Raw genomic sequence first — 17,873 nt, forward strand, 5'->3', positions numbered from 1 at the left:
TAGGGAAGCTTGATTAGGCAGAGACATGGGAAGATGAAGCAGAGACTGGACTGGTTGATTTATGGTGTCCTTTCTCTGTAAGAGTCTATAACCCTTGGAAATCCCAGAAGTGTTGGGAGGAGAGTTACCATCCTCATTAAGCTATTATGAAGTTACTACCTAGGAAAAAAAAAAAAGGGTCTAGGATTATTCATCCCAATGAAGGAAAGGTAGATGGTGACTTGGTAAACTTTTAAATTTATAAAGGGATAAAGGTATAACAGGAGGACACAAACTCCTCTCCAGGGCCCGTAAGAATCAGTATGATGTCTCTCCTAGCTACCTCTCAAACATCATCTCCTACAATTTTCCTTTTATATTCTATGCTTCAGTAGCCTTCTTCCTGTAGGCACATTTAAGCTGTTACTTCTGCTAGTAATTACTTTCTTCCGGATCATTGCATAGCTGGCTCTTCTTGTCATTTAGGTCTCAGTTAAAATGTTACCTTCTTAGCAAGATCTTAGATCGCCCAATCTAAACAGCTTCCCATACCCCAGTTTCAGTCACAATCACATAACCTTCTTTCATTTTGTCCATGGCATTTATCACTTTTGGAAATTACCTTATTTGTTTATTTTCTTATTCATTGTCTGTCTTCTCTCACTGGAAGGCAAATCCATGGGAGCGTGGACCTTGTCTGTTCTGTTGCCAGTATGTAGAAAAGTACCTGCTTTTATTAATCAACCAACCAGTTGCCATTGAGTCAGTTCTGATTCATGGTGTCCCCGTGGGTGTCAGAGTAGAACTGTGCTCCATAGAGTTTTCAATGGTTGATTTTTCTGAAGTAGAAAATAGATCATGAGACCTTTCTTCCAAGGCATCTCTGGATAGCCTCGAACCTCCAACCTTTTGGTTAGTAGCTGAGTGCATTAACCATTTGCACCTCCAGGGAATCCTTCTCATATTGTTGTCGCTGGGTGCCGTCGATTTCACTTTTGACTCATAGTGACACCATATGACAGAGTTGAACTGTCCCGTAGAGTTTTCTAGGCTGTAATCTTTATGGGAGCAGATCGCCAGGTCTTACCTGTGGACTTGCTGAGGGAGTTTAAACTGCCAGTCTTTCCATTAGGAGCTGAGTGCTTAACCGTTGTGCCACCAGGGCTTCTTTCCTACCCATATTAGGTGCTCATTAAAAGTTTGTGGAATGAGTGAAGGACCTAAATGGCAACAGTAGATAGATGAATAAGTATGACAATTATGATGATATTGATGGCAATGAGATAAAAGTTTTCCTTTATGTCATGCTTTATTGTTTACATAGTTCAATTGATTGTACATAAATTGTTATTTATTTATAATGAAGGCTGATAAATACTGACGTGTGCTGAGGAAAGTTGTGTATTTTTTTTCTTTCTATTTTAAAAATAAAATGGAACATATTAAATTCTCCTCTAGGTAGGCTAGCACTATAGTTTGAAAGCAAGGAAACCATGTCCTAAGAGTTTTTTAAATTTTTAAATAAAAAAAGTCCTTGTATAGAGAACAAAACATTTGCCATTTCAACATTCTTCACATGTACACTTATATCCTAAGATTCTGAAGAATCACATATGTAGCTAGTCTCAATACTTCTCAGTACCTTTCTTGGTTGTAATGTATTCTTTGAATGTTTTGTTGTAGGATAATGACTTGGAAACAGACATGAACAAGCTGAGTTCCAAACCTGGCCTTGACCGACCTGAAGAGGAGCTGAAACAATATGAGGCGATGTGTCTTGAGCTCTCCTATAGCTTTGAGGTAGGACATATGTTGTGGTTTTGCTCCTTGCTGATGCATGATGGGTACTTTGCTGTACCTGGGAGAGGTATCTAGATGGAAAACATTGCTCATCATTAGCAATCTGCTCCTGGGATCTTTTTGGGAGAAAAACAGAAGGCTAAGCAAAAATGGGAAAAAGATGGCCAAGTTAAGATGCATATGAGGGTCCTATACTGTGACACTCTTTCTACATCTAGGATGAAAGTCTTTGGCTGCCTATTGTCTTGTGGGCAAGGTGCCCTGTCTCCATGCATTGAAAAAGGAAGTAAAAATTTCTAATGACTTAATTATTCTCTTGCCAGAGTGGGAAAGTTGTACTAGAAGCCTTTCTGAAAGCGGCCATCCTATTTCAGGCTGTCTTTGTTAGTAAAAACAAATTGGGAGCCTTAGACCTGGTGATGCCATTTCAGTGGCCATTTGCTGCTGTTGCTGGTGATGATAATGCTGTCATCAAGATTTTAGATCTGCTTTTTGATCTCTGTTATTTTCTAATGGCTCTTAAAAAATAATGAATTTGGCCACACATAAGGGTACTAGCTAAATCACATGTAGAAGGGAGTTAATGTACTCTATTTTACTCCAGAGGGGATCATTGGGTAAAAAGTTTCAGGGAAGAAAATTACACTTGAAATTTCATTTCAACAATTAGAATGATCAGAATGATCTTCAAATAAAAGGCATTACCTTAGGGTGCAGTGAAAGGTACCATCTTGGTTGCAGTGAGGCCCCAAGAATAAGGTTGATCAACCAGATTATAACTTTGTGGGGTGTATACAGTGTATAGGCACTCATGCACTACAAAGAATTGTACTAGATGGCCCACCAAAAGCCTCTTCCAAACATGAGTTTCTATGATTCTGCCATTCATTTGACTCTTGAAAGTTAGTCTTTCTTTTGCTGACCTTGGAAAAAGTTTCCCCATGCATAGGATTTATGCTTAGCTCTGTGCCCAGAGATTGAGAACAGGAGTCAAATTGTATTATCTACCTAGAAGGAAACACTGACATGTTCTTTTCCACTTTAAACTTGAAGGAACTGGAGTCCACACTTGAAGAAGATTTGAATTTTGAAGGGACTCAGCGTGCCAATCACCACCACATCCCAGCTGCTGCCTCCCCAAAGCAGCATGGCTTGAATAAGGACCAGAGCTGCTGGGGGCTTGAAAGAGAAGACACCGTCCAGACTTCCCTTCTGAGTATGGTGAAGATGGGGAGGTCCACTGTGCATCTAGCCTCCAAAAAAACACCTGCAATGAAAACTTACCCAAAAGTACCATGCAGTCGTCTTGGGATAGATTCTTCTGGAAATGAAATTCCTGACATTCAGGCTTTCCTCAAAGAGGATGTTTGGGACATAGATGCAATTTCCTGCCGAAGGATGAGTGCCTCCCTTGCAAATTCCACTATGCCTACAGAAAGTGTTGAAGTAATAGATAAGGTTCTGCAGACACATCCCAAGGATATTCCCTTCCATGATCCCCATCTTTATATGGCCAAATCCAGAAGAACCAGATCTGTGCCAGACTTCAAGATGATGGCATTTCCCGATCTCTGGGGACACCACCCACCTCCCTCAGCCCAGTCCATGTTGGAACGCAAATGTGGAGTCCAAAGGTGACAATGTTACCAATTTGGGATCTATATTTTTTCTCTTCTTGAATATTTTTGTAGATGGAATGGTTTGTACAGATACCCTGCTCTCTGTAGGAAAGTGAGCATCATCGAGGAACATGTCAAAGCCCCTTTAGAAGCTTTTGCTAAACACAAAATTTGCCTCCTTACCAGGACATTTCAGAATCAAGTGTAGGGTAGTGGCAGGCATATGTTTCTGAAAAAAAGAATTCCTTTGATTATTTTAGTACAGCCCGTTAGCCCATATCCATTGCAAACCACTGCTACAGAAAAAAATAATCCAGTTTCTCCAAATATTGGAATCACTCCTTAAAAGAAGGTTCTCAGTAAAATCAAGTATTCATTTTCTGAGATCTCTTTCCTTGTTCACTGTAAACTGGTATCTGGTCTCTTGCTAATAGAGAGGAGGGTGGAGTACCTTCATCCTACAATCCAAAGTTATAGACCCCGGCTTGGCTTGAAGAATAGTTTTTCCGCATCACTGCAGAGGAGATGGAAAAGACGCATTCTCCAGGGCAGAAACACTGGGTGATGGATTATTCCCAGAACACAGGAAAGGGAACTTTGCCTTTGGCTCAGTATAATAAGACTAAAATAAAAACTGAGAAAGCCAAGGAAAAAATGATTATGTATATACTAAGTCAGTGGAGCAAAGTGTGCAGACCAGAACGTTTCATTAACTTATTTTTCTGTTTCCTCAACAAATTGTTCTCTCAATTGTGTATCCTAAAATCTGCTCCCACTTGGGCTCCTGGCTTCCATCTCTGACTTCACCCTCTGACCCTATCTACTATGCCCAAGTTCCTGAGAGACACACCACAGCTGGGCCAGCACCATCTTATCACTGGATAGAACATCTGCCCCCTGAGTCCAGGCCTCATGTCCACCCTCTCCTCCCTCTTCTCCCACCCACTCCAATGAACTGGATTGGAAATTCAGGGAGGAAGTCTGAAAGTCCCCCCTGGCTTCCTTCCTCCCTCTTACTTAAATCTCCTGGACACTGGTTTTTCTCAAATAGAAGATTCACTTCAGCTTTCTGGAGCAGACAGAGCCCAAGGGATATAAATAGCACAAGAGCTCAAAACCTTTGTAGAAACCCTCCAAACTTTGAGGGCGCTAACAGTCTCCAGTCCCAAAGTCTTCCTCAAGTCTGTCTCAACACAAAGGACCCTATTATTCATACAACCAGAAAATTTCCAAAGTCCCCTAGTCCAAGTGCTCTTGACAAAACTCTTCACCAAGCCAAGGATACCCTGACTAAAATCTAACATCACTGCTTTCAACATTTCTACTGCCCAGTGTAGTTTTATTTCTTGACGGAGAAAGGAAGGTTTCAGTTCAAGCTAGGCATTATTAAACTTTTCTCTTCATTTCATATTTCTCTGATGACTCCCAAGGACCTTCCCAGGTGACCCATAGGATGAGTAGGTAGAAAGTAAGGGCCAACTCTTAAAAATATTTCCAATTTCCCTTTTCAGAATCAAGATATTTGAGGATGTCCGCAGACTCATCCAGCCAAGTGATGTCATCAATAAAGTCGTCTTCAGTTTAGATGAGCCTGGGTAGGTGGTCTTGTGCTTCAACGGAATGGAAGGTGTGGAAAATACTGTTAATGGCCCCAAAGTAGGAGTTTTTTATGATAGTAATCTATTCCTAGTCCTCAAAGTGGCATGTTGAAATTCAGGTTAAAGAGATCTATAAGAGAAAATTTATCATGAAGGAATGTCAAACTGTGACCAAGAACAGCAGTAATGCACAATTTGATATGTTCCCTATTTCATTACAGGCCTTTACAAGACACGAGTGCTCCTCATTGCCTAAGGTTCTTCTCCAAGTTTGAGTCAGGAAATCTTCGCAAAGCCATCCAAGTGCGTGAGTAAGTAAGGAAAGTTCTCAGGAGGCAGCTCCTGCCAGCCCAAGAAAGTGGGTTGTGAGCATCTCTTCCCCTCTTCCCATTCAATTGCCCCACAAGAGTAGCTTGATCTTGGTAGTGGTTACACAGATGTTTTCCTATATAAACAAATTCATGGAGCTATATACGTAAGATTTGTGCACTATACTGAATGTAAGTTATGTCTCATTTGAAAAGTGAAAAAACAAACAACCCTTGCATTACTAGCTTAATTCATATTTGTTGTTCTGCTGGGGGATTTACATATACTATACAGTATATGTGTATGTATAGTATATATATATATATATATATATGCTTTTATATATATATATATATATGCTTTTATATATATATATATATACCAAACTCGTTGCAGTCCAGTCTATTCCTACTCATAGAGACCCTATATGACAGAGTAGAACTGCCCCATAGGGTTTCCAAGGAGCAGATGGTAGATTTGAACTGCTAACCTTTTGGCTAGCAGCAGTAGCTCTTAACCACTGTGCCACCAGGTTGCTAAAGTCAGAATTGACTCGATAGCAACAGGTTTGGTTTTATACATATATATCTATATATGTATATAAACTGTACAGTAAATAAAGAGTCCTAGTTAATAAGAAGCCCAGGGTGGCACAGTGGTTAAAACGTTAGGCTGCTAACCGAAAGTTTGGTGGTTGAAACCTATCAGCCACTCTGTGGGAGAAAGATGTGGAGTCAGCTTCCATAAAGATTTACAGCCTTGGAAACCCTGTGGGGCAGTTCTACTCTGTCCTATAGGGTCACTGTGAGTCGGAATCGACTTGATGGCAATGGGTTTGGTTTGTTTTTTTTTTTTTGTTTTTATACAGTTAATCTTTACAAACAACACTGCAAGTTTAGACACTATTTCCATTTTCCCTATGAGAAGACTGAGACTCAAAAAGAATATCTGGCATCAAGTGGTTAGTAATAGCATACTCAGGGCCAGATGTGACCACATTTTCTCTGGGATATAGCACACATGCATTTTTCTAGCTGGGTAGAAAGTTCATTACGGTTTAATAAAAAAGTGGCTATGGTTGTGTAACTGACTCTGCTAATACCAAGAAAAAAGAAAAAGCCTGATTTTCCAAAGCTTATGTTCAACAAATTACCACAAAACTGGTGGCTTAAAACAAGACAAATTTATTCTCTTACATTTCTGGAGTCCAGATCCAAACTTGTATGAGAATATCTAACATCTGAGATACGGATGATAACTATAACTTACTGGCCAACTGAGATCCTGGGTCTTAGATCTGTAATCCAGAACCTGAGACTTGTAGATTGTCAATGTTGGAAGCTACTGTCAAGGCCTTCTAGACAACTCTCTAATTTTGTATATGATTTACAGGTTTGAGTATGACTTGTTGCTTAATGCTGATGTGAACAGCCCCCAGCACCAGCAGTGGTTTTACTTCAAGGTGAGCGGTATGAGAGCTGCTGTCCCTTATTGCTTCAATGTCATCAACTGTGAGAAGCTCAACAGCCAGTTTAACTACGGTATGAGCTTTTAGGGGATAGGGGCTTCCTAGATATTACCAGGAATGATGTTTCTTAAGTGTTTGGATTTTTATCAGATCTCTACTTGGGTTCCCGGAGGGTTTGAAGGCTGGGCTACCCATTTTGCTTGCCAGATGTGACAAGGCAGTGGTTACGATGGAGGGAGAAGCTGGAAAGCCTCATTCCACAATAGAAAGTACCACACATAACATTGCACTGCTTTCTAACTCCCACAGCCCACCTTGAGCTTTTGGAAGTAGGTGGTCCCTCTTATTTATTCCCTCTCTCCATCTGCTACACCCCAGTATAGCAAATGTATTGTCCTGCTTGTAAGAAGATAGAGACAAATTTTCTCTCAGAAAGCTCTGGAGAAAGTTTAAATTCTCCATAATGTCTGTGGACATTTTGGAAGAGACATTCAAGAGACGAAGACTGACCAGTAGTCCATATTTATTTTGAACAATTCTGGGAAATTCTGGGTGTTATTACTGGCTCAAATAATAATTTATTAGATGGCCCTGAACCAGGAATAAGTATTTCCAGGCTTTATATCCAAGCACTGGATACTGCCTCTATTTTGTACTGGTTAAGTAGACTCTTGATGGTGTAGAAAGAGAAAATATGGTCTTTGACTCTTCTTTTAGGTTCCCCTGGTTGCTGTAACAAATAACCACAAACCTGGTGACTTAGAACAAGACAAATTTATTCTCTTACCGTTCTGGAGTCCAGAAGTCCAAAGTCAGTTTCACTGGGCTAAAGTCAAGGTGCTGGCAAGGCCATGCTCCCTCTGCAGGCTGTAGGGGGGAATCTGTTTCCTAGCCTTTTACAGTTTTTCCATTCCTTGTCTCATAGCCCTTTCTTCCATCTTCAAAGTCAGCAGCACGCCATCTTCTAATCTCTCTCTGCTTTTGGCACATTGCCTTCTCTTCTGCAGTCAAATCCCCTTCTGCTGCCCCCTTACAAGGATACTTGTGATCACATTTAGGGCCCACCAGGATAATTCAGAATGATCTCCCCATCTCAAGATCCTTAACTTAATCATGTATGCAAAGTCTTTTTCGTATATAAGGTAATATTCACAGGTTCCAGTGATTAGTACCTGGATATCCTTGGGGACCATTATTCAGTCTATCACAACTCTCTCCACTCGTTTTCTTTCCATTATGGATTAAGTCCTCCCTTTATTTTGTGTAGGGATGCAGCCAACCATGTATTCGGTGAAGGAGGCTCTTCTTGGCAGATCCACCTGGGTACGGACGGGCTGTGAAATCTGTTATTACAAGTAAGTGAGAGTGTTGTTAGCTTCCTTCTTGCTACCCTTTCACTCCCTCTCAATTTCCTGCTTTTCCATATTGATCTTATAAACCTCAGCAATCTGTGCCTGTCTGCTGCGCTTGTCACTTTTTCCCAATGGCAAATGACCTGCCCTTCAGAAGGGTGTGTATTTCAAATGGCTTCCATAGTGGACCTCAAGAAATATCTTTTGATTGGCTGAAAGATGGTCTGTCATCATTTAAACACATTAAGACCTTTAGAACTTGTTGTTGGATATTAGTGGTTGTACCAACTCAACCTATGCATAAGTCTTAACTCTTCACCTGTTCCCGCTAGTCCCCGTGAACAAAAAGTCTGAGATTTTCTGGTCTGTTTTTAACCATTCTGTGCTTCAGTTTTCCAAAGTACAGCGAAGTGACTATGTAGCAAATACTCTTAAGTAACTGTTCTTCCACAGTAAGGTGAAAAATTTTAAAAAGGGAGGGTTTTCAAAATTCATTCCTTGATCGGTAGCTGGTTTTATCAGTTTATCCTGTAAAGTTATAATGAAATTTAAATTATCCACATCTTTTGATGAAAGAATAGATTCCAGACCCAGGAATTGCTGTATGTGCATTTTCTTTTGATGGAAAATAAAATACATATTCACAAGAAAAAAGGAGGGGAATTATTAGGATAGGTAGAGCATATTAATTAATTATTAGCTCAGTGCTAGTTTCTTATAAAAACTGATATAGGCTAGTACTTATTTTCTTGGATAAAGTAAGTCTTATATCTTTCTGAGAATATAGGAAACCGCTAAAAAAAAACTATTATCAGACATTCTAGAGTTTAGGATTGTCATCAATATCAAAAAGAGAGTATATATCCTTCAGTCTCTTGGCTTTTAAGACTGTGAGGCTAGAGCATTGATAGAGAGGAAGGTCAAGGATCGTGTTGCTCTATCAGATACAAAGACAAAAATCATCATAGAGATAATGACAGTATCCAAAACACGGAGCTGGGCTGACTGACAGTGTGTAATAAGAGAGCTGGCATTCTTTAGTCCTTGATGTATTAGGATATGGACCTGGGAAGTATTCTCGTTTTATTTTTTAAATGAATAGCAAAATCTTACAACTGCATTTGTTTTCTGTTCACCTCAGTGATAATTACTCTCTGGCCCACCTTGCTTGAGACTCTCAGGACCCTTTTATGGTCCAAAGAGGCTTAGACTAAAAATCACCTCCAGAGGAGAATATACTGAGAGAGAGGCCACAATTGCAGGAAAATAATATAAAATTCTAAATCTGGACCTTGGTGTTTCAAGAATAATTTTAAGTATATTCCAAGTTGCCAATGTATAGAGGCCAAATGTACAGAGACCAAAGTTTATTAGTGACGACCAGGGACGGGAGGGAAAAGAGTCATTGGTTACAAAGCACTGAGTTTCTGTTTATGGTGATATAAAATTTGGCAACAGATATTGTTGATGGTTGTAGAACGTGATTAATATGATTGGTGTCACTAAATTGTACATGTGAAAAGCGTCAAATTGGCAAATTTTGTGTTATGTATATTTTTACAACAACAAGCGTGCTGGACTATATGAAGAAGAACGCAACACCAGAATTGGAGGAAGCCTCATTAACAACCTGTGATATGCAGATGACACAACCTTGCTTGCTGAAAGCAAAGAGGACTTGAAGCACTTACTGCTGAAGATCAAAGACTATAACCTTCAGCATGGATTACGCCTCAACATAAAGAAAACAAAAATCCTCACACCTAGGCCAATAAGCAACATCACAATAAACGGAGAAAAGATTGAAGTTGTTAAGAATTTCATTTTACTTGAATTCACAATCAGCGCCCATGGAAGCAGCAGTCAAGAAATTAAACAATGTATTACACTGGGCAAATCTGCTACAAAAGTCCTCTTTAAAGTGTTAAAAAGCATAGATGTCACTTTAAGGACTTAGGTGTGCCTGACCCAAGCCATGGTGTTTACAATCGCTTCGTATGCATGCAACAGATAGACAATGACTAAGGAAGACGGAAGAAGAATTGTTGCATTTGAATTATGGTCTTGGTAAAGAATATTGAATATATCATGGACTGCCAGAAGAGTGAACAAATCTGTCTTGGAAAAAGTACAGCCAAAATGCTCCCTAGAAATGAGGATGGCTAGACTTTGTCTCATGTACTTTGGACATGTTATCAGAAGGGACCAGTCCCTGGAAAAGGACATCATGCTTGATAAAGTAGCAGGTTAGCAAAAAAGAGGATGACTGTCAACGAGATGGATTGACACAGTGGCTGCAACAATGGGCTCAAAGATAGCAACGATTGTGAGGATGGTGCAGGACCAGACAGTGTTTTGTTTTGTACACAGGGCCTCTATGAGTTGGAACTGATTTGACGGCACCTAACAGCAACGACAACAACAACAAAAAAGACACAATGAAAGAAAAAGATTAACTTTCAGATTCCTCTGAAAATAGTAATCTTCAATAAATGTGAAAGACCCAGCTTAGAGCACACTTTAGTCTTGTACTTAGTAAGAGATTGGACAAACAACATTTTCTATCCTCTGCCAATAAGATACAGCTTTCCCTGGAGGCTGCTCCTCTTCTAAGTAAGGGAATAAGGAGAGGGCTTCTGGGGATCAAGCATCTGCCAAAAGAAGAAGAAAGAAGCCATATATCAAAAGCATAGACTTGGCCTAAAGAAAGCCAATGTTAATAGCTTTTAGATTCATTAACAAGACAATTGTTATGTGATTAAAGAGCAACAGAGGGGTAAGATGAAAACCATGAATGTATAATGCAATTCATTTTTCATATTCCAGCCATGAATACAACAGAGATGAATGGATGAGATTACTACATTGTAATGTAGTTTGTTTTACAATTATTCACCACATTATGTTAACTTATTTCCAATAATGTGATCTGACAACAGGATAGATATGAGTATCACTATGCACCCAAAAATCAGAATACCTCTCCCTACTATAAAATGTCTTTCTCTAATTAAACAGTATCTTTCTCCCTATTTACCCATCTCAATCTTTGAAGTGATCTGCTTTAGAAGATTTGTTTCTTCCCTGCCGTTATTCTCTCTGGTATATTAATCTAGGAGAACTTTACATCCTTATTTCTTTGTCTCCAGTATGTCATCAGAACACTCAGTAGTTCCATTTCTATTATGTTGTCAAGTTCCAAGATTTAGTGCCACATTTTAAAGGTGGTGCCAGGGTGCTCATTGTGGGGAGAACCATTTTGAGTCATGGTCCGTGCGTGTGTGTGTGTGTGTGTGTGTGTTTGTAAACAGAAAAAGGACACTCAGAAAGAATGGAATTTCCACTTCCTTCAGAACTTTACAACAATGATGATCAATTAAGGAGGTGAAGTGACTACTTTGTAGGACCGATTGCCATCAGTTAGAACAGTGGTCACCGAACTATTTTGATAGCTCACTACTAGCAATAAAATACATTTTTGCATGTCCTTTTAACATAGATTTGTTTACAGATTGTTTTTAATAAATTATGCATGCATTGCTATACTGGAGCCCTGGTGGCATGGTGGTTAAGAGCTGGGTTGCTAACCTAGAAGTTAAGCAGAGGATGGTGGTAGTTCAGTGGTAGACTTCTTGCCTTCCATGGGGGAGACCTAGTTTTGATTCCCGACCAATGTACCTCATGCACAGCCACCACCTATCTGTCAGTGGAGGCTTGTGTGTTGCTATGATGATGAACAGGTTTTAGTGAAGTTTCCAGACTAAGATAGACTAGGGAGAAAGGCCTGGCAATGTACTTCCAAAAATCAGTCAATGAAAATCCTATGTATCACAAAGGTCTGATCCGTAAGCGATGGTGCACGAACGGGCAGCATTTTGTTTCCTTGTGCATGGGGTGGCCGTGAATCGGGGGCCTGCTCGAGGGCAGCTGACGACAACAACAACAACGTGGCTTCTAAGCCCAACTTTCTTAAACATTAATTGTCTATATTGTGAGGTTTAGTTTAGTTTAGATAAGGTAATCTATAAATCCACTAAAGTAGGCATCTGCAAACTTAATTACCTTGCCAGAGCTAAATACAAAAGAAAGAAAGAGGGTGGTAGCTATTCCCACTCCTCCCTCAGGAAACCTTGTATGTGGCAATTGATGCTCAACTATACGAAAACCGTAGATGTAAAATGTAATGTATTTTTCATATTCCGGCCCTGAGTACAAGAGAGATGAAAGGATGCGATTGCTGCGCTGTAATCTACTTTGTTTTATAATTATTCATCACATTCAGCTAACATGGGACCGACACGTTTCATTCTGTTTACATAAACGAGCTGACTCAACGGCAGCTAACAACAACAACAGGTTAACATGAACTGTAGGAGGTCGCCGCTGTCAATCCCATATAAAATGGTAGACGACTTAATGTCTTCCTTAGTACTTCCGTAACAATAAATTTAAGGAGAGATTCTAGTATTTTCTCCCTGTTCTCAGTTGATCATCTTGTCCCATCCCCATCCCAGAGTATCTTCTACTCCTTCCTTCCCCTCATCCCTCTTAATTCTCCCTCCTACTCACCTTGAAGACCATAAATGGGCAGACTCATTTTTCCCTGGCCTTCATAAAATGAAGCAAGGACAGCTTTTGTTTCTGCTTTATTTACTTCTCTCTAGTCTGCTTCTCCCTCTTCAGTACACAGCCTCACACCTTTTCCAGTTCTCTCCTAGCTCTGGTCTAACGTGATTTTGGTGCTGAAGGGCAGAGGGAGGGAAGCTGCACGCTTAGAGTGGGCATGTAATACGCAACGGCTGATCTCCTCTGACATTTATCTCCGCTCGTGAGAGGAGATGGAACAGCTTACTCATGAAGATGAATGTCGTACCAGAGCTCTGCCATCATGCATCCTTTCGCGGGATCTCAGGAGAGAGAATTGGTATTATATAGAATATTAGGAACGCTGCAGACACAGGGAAGCCTGGTGACTTGGCTGCTCTGCCTTATTAGACCCTGTTAAGTGAAATGATACACTCTTGTTAAACAGAGCCATTGTCATTATAAGATTATCTAATTCACTCTCTAGCTTGGTATTTGCTTATTTCATGCACATGCTGAAAAAATGACTTTCCAGCATATTTTTAAGTCCAAATGGAAATAGATTGAGTTCATAACTATGCATCTGTGTACTTTGCTCCTTGCTTCATTGAAGGCTTTATGATTATAAAAGTGCAGATCCTTCCCAAGATAAATGGTTCAGGGAATGGAAAAGCAAAGAGGAGCCTTTTAACTGTGCATCTTTGACCCAAGATGACCTGTCTAAGCCATTGCCTTTGAGCCAGTTCGCACTCATAGCAATCCTATACAACAGAGTAGAACTGCCCCCATCGGGTTTCCAAGGCTGTAATCTTTACAGAAGCAGACTGCCACATCTTCCTTCTGAGGATCACCTGATGGGTTTGAACTGCTGACCTTTCAGTTAATGGAGGGCAAAAATGTTGCACAACTTGAAGAATGTAATCAGTATCACTAAATGGTACACATAGAAACTGTTGAATTGGTGTTCGTTTTGTTGTGTGTATTCTCAACAACAATAACAACAAAATAACATTTAAAGAAAAAAAATTAAGGGTGAATGTTCGTGACTTGCGAACATCCCTCAATATGTTCACATCATAACTGAGGAAACAAAAATAACTTGATGGGATCTCACTCTAGCCTGGACGAATTGAAATGTAGCAAGCCAAGCGTTTCACTTTAGAGATTTATCAAACGTTTCTCTATGAAGCAGAAGATCTGGGGAAAGTTTAAAGGCCTCTGAAGAGTAAAGTTTTGCTAGATGTTGAGTTGTCTCCTGGACAGCTCCCGCTACAGTAGGGCCACCAAGAAGACTCCAGTGGTGAAGCCTGACTTTGGCTTTAGGTTCAGCCAGAGTTTAGGCTCCAGACCAGGATTGTAATTGAATCTCCTTTAGCTGAAACTCCAGGCTGAAATCAACATTCTAAATGAGGTGACATTGTTTTTTCTGAAATTTCAGCAATCTGTAACCATTCTGGCTTGTTAGTGAGGAGCTTTTAGTCCTTGCCCAAGAAAATCAACGCCATCACACCACCAAGCTATAGTGGGTAGCGTGTTATGTGTTGGGGGACAGAGGGGTTGGTGAGAAGTAGATTTCATAAAGGCAAAACTACCATTCACATTCCTTACATTTTCCTTAAGTCACTATAACCTGGGCCCATGGGAGCCCAAAGGCTAAGAATTAACCCATTTTGTTTCTCTTTCCATTTCATTGTAGCTGCTCTTTTCCTGGAGTCCAGGTTTAGTTTGAATGGGGAAGGATCATAGGGATAAACATGGGGATTTCACTTTCTGTATGGGATCAAATTGACAACGTTAATTCTCTCTCTTGCTCTCTTCTGTGGCTGAGTGGAGGAAGGTTGAATTTGCATAGGCTAGAAGTGCCTGTGATAGAACTTCCTGCATACTCAATAGTGTGGTGGCAAACTGCAAAGAAGCTAGACCTATGCCAAATGAGACCCCTGCCGCTTCCCCCACAGCGGTATCTATAACTCAAGTCAAGGTGCAGGCTTGGTCTCCATTGCTGGTAGATGAACAATGTTGAGGCACTAGATGTGTGCTTCCACTTGCCTTTACCTTCACAGGTGTGTATTTGCTGTGCGTGTGCGTGCTCAAATGTTCATGCTTACGGGTGAACTTCTGTTCTACATTTTTGATTGGCTGTCCCTGGATCATTTCGTTTCAATTGGCCGTTCCATTGTAGGGAGGTGCAATTGGCTAGCACCTGTTGTTCAGGTAGGTATAAACTGAATGTGCTTTTGCAGTGGAGTGACATGTCTTTAAAAGTTAATTCAGAAAGAGAATAAAGGGCAGAGCGTATGTGGCGTGCATGCGTTCCGCGCTGCCATCTGCTTCTTTACATAGTTTCCAATAACCAGACTATTACCTTGGGGAGAAACTGCAGAATTTGAGGGAAATCTGGAGAAGGTATGAAGATCCAGGTGGCACCATAGGTGAAGAGGCCCCTTTTGAAGTTTCTGGTCCTGTAATCACAGAGGAAATGGGTTCAATCAATGTGATCCCGCAAAGCTGTGTGGGGCGATCCATTGGGGGCTTACATTGTTATCAAGTATTCTCTTTTCCCCAGAATGACCAAGGCTTCAGGTTGCCATGTTGGAAGAAGCTGGGGCAAGAGAACCGTATCAGGCTGTAGCCAGTAGGACCACCATCTTCTCTTGCTACCATCACCAGTTTCATAAATATTGGACCACAAGAAATAACACTGGATTTCTATTTCTTCTTTTCTTGCTTGCTTGCTCTTTTGCTTTGGTGGGAGGAGGCATGAAGGTAGCAGAGAGGCAGAAAAGAATAATCCATTTTTTTTTATATTTTGTTAGAACACGTAAGAATTATTATCTGCTATTTCTTCCCTTCCCCTCTCCCTTTCCCCCAATAAAACCAAAAGCACAATGGACAAGTAAGCCAACGTTGTACATGCTCAAAGGTGGAATTACATCTTTTAGTGTCCGGGTGTATTTTGCATCATAATGTAGTCTTGATGATAGCATTTCTCAGGAAAGCCTGCACAGCTGTCTCAGCATCAACAGGCAAGGCAAGAGCGTAACTGGCAGTGTGTGGGGAACATATTGCTCGGAATGTACTTCTGGGTGCAGTTTACTGTGATTCTGTTCTCTGAAGTATCAAAATTGGTTCTTCATCTTTAACAAAGGGAAATGTGTACTCTGAAGCTTTAAGAAGCTAACGCACCCTAGGATGGGGTGACAAATGCATTCCCTTGGGGAGAAAGCATCACATAGTGGAAAACACAAAGGCATTGCAGCCAGACAGATCTGGGTTCTAGTCCTGTATCGACCACTTACTAGTCTTGTGATCTTTGGCAAATGATTTAATTTTTCTAAGTGTTTGTTTCTTCATCTGCACAGTGGGCTGTTGCCGTGATAACTAAGGTGACATATGTTAAGGTCTAGTTGGAATTCAATATATTTGTTGTTGCTATTGTTAGTTGCCGTTTAGTTGGTCTCCAACTCATGGCAGCCCCATGTACAACAGAACGAAATGTTGTCCAGTCCTGTGCCATCCCCATGATTGCTTGTGGATCAGACCATTGTGATCCATAGGGTTTTCACTTGTTCATTTTCAAAAGTAGATTGCCAGACCTTTCTTCCTAGTCTATCTTTATCTGGAAGCTCCACTGAAACCTGTTCAGCATCAGAGTAACACACAACCTTCCACCGACAGATGGGTGCTGGCTGCACATAAGGTGCATTGGCTGGGAATTCCCTATATATGTAATTGAATCTGGGTCTCGCACATGGAAGACAAGAATTCTACCACTGAACCACCGCTGCCCTCCAATATATAGTAGTGATTACTAATAAATCCACTTATAATATTGTTTGAAGGGACTTATAATATTGCAGTTTGTGGAAATAGGAAGATGCTGTACCCTATGAGATCTGGAGAGAAGTGGGGGTTGGGGGAACCAAATTTGGATAATCAAGTGTATGTCTACAATAGAATCACAGGAAAAGCAGAATTAGTAACATTTTTCTCTATGTTTAAGCTCAATGACTTCATTTTCAGACAGCAAAGAAAGGCCTATGGCATATATGCCACGGTTGGGAGGCAGATGGGCCAGTCTAGAAGTTGCTGGTTTGGTCATCACCTGGCAGGAAGCTTATATGCACAGTTCTCTGTCCTCTAAATTTCACCATCAAAGTGTTTTTTTTTTTTTAAATTCTGGTCAATATATATGTAACAAAATACATGCCATTTCAACATACTTACATGTACAATTCAGTGACATGAATCATGTTCACCGTGTTGTTCAGCCATCACTGTTCTCTGTTTCCAAATTTTTCCATCACTTTTTAACAGAAGCTCAGTGTCCCTTGAGCAAAGAGTCCTCTTTCCCTCCTTCCTCCCCTTGACCGCAGTAACCACTAATTAACTTTGGTCTCTATACACTTGCATATTCTAGATGTTGTTGTTAGGTGCCGTTGAGTTGATTCAGACTCATAGCCACTCTATAGGACACAGTAGAATTGCCCCATAGGGTTTCTAAGGAGCAGCTGGTGGATTTGAACTGCGACTTTTTGGTTTGCAGCCAAGCTCTTAACCACTATGCCACCAGGGTGCTTTATTCTAGATATTTTATATAAATGGGATCATGTAAGTTTTGTCCTTTCGTGACTGACTTATTTCACTTAGCATAATGTTTTCAGTGTTTATCCATGCTGCAGCACGTATGAGGACTTTGTCTCTCTTTATGACTGAGTAATATTCCATTTTGTGCAGGAACCACATTTTGTTTTGAATGAAGAACATCTTGCCAGTACGTAACATGTGAGATTCATAGCATCTAGAGCCTAATTGTTGCCCTCACCTCTGCCTCATTCTCTTCTCTTCTGTCTCTTAGAAATCATTACTGCCGCAGTGCAGCTGCCACAGGAGGAGCATCTGGGAAGTGTTATTACACCCTCACCTTTGCTGTCACCTTCCCACACAGTGAGGATGTCTGCTACCTGGCCTACCACTATCCCTACACCTATACAGCCCTCATGGTAACTTCCTGTTTACATCATTACCCCAGCAGGGATGAAGGGGCTCTCTGATGTTTCCCTTAACACATTCAGGAGACACTGACATCTTGGTTGGGGAGATGCTGTCTGCCTCAAAGAGCCAGAGTTTGTTGTCGCTGACATGGTGGTATTATATTTGCCCT

At 40.7% G+C, this 17,873-nt stretch overlaps 1 protein-coding gene across 1 annotated transcript in view; it reads left to right on the forward strand.

Annotated features, from left to right (window-relative positions):
* Positions 1-17,873, forward strand: part of AGBL1 (AGBL carboxypeptidase 1) — a 342,641-nt gene that overhangs the window by 182,278 nt on the left and 142,490 nt on the right. The window contains exons 10-16 of the mRNA XM_004372695.3: positions 1,663-1,779; positions 2,833-3,413; positions 4,910-4,993; positions 5,218-5,307; positions 6,698-6,846; positions 8,041-8,128; positions 17,568-17,712. Coding sequence (XP_004372752.3) covers positions 1,663-1,779; positions 2,833-3,413; positions 4,910-4,993; positions 5,218-5,307; positions 6,698-6,846; positions 8,041-8,128; positions 17,568-17,712 — 1,254 coding nt within the window. The remainder of the gene's footprint in view (positions 1-1,662; positions 1,780-2,832; positions 3,414-4,909; positions 4,994-5,217; positions 5,308-6,697; positions 6,847-8,040; positions 8,129-17,567; positions 17,713-17,873) is intronic.

The sequence above is a fragment of the Trichechus manatus genome, unplaced genomic scaffold (genome assembly GCF_000243295.1).
Source record: "Trichechus manatus latirostris isolate Lorelei unplaced genomic scaffold, TriManLat1.0 scaffold00019, whole genome shotgun sequence".
Lineage (NCBI taxonomy): Eukaryota > Metazoa > Chordata > Mammalia > Sirenia > Trichechidae > Trichechus > Trichechus manatus.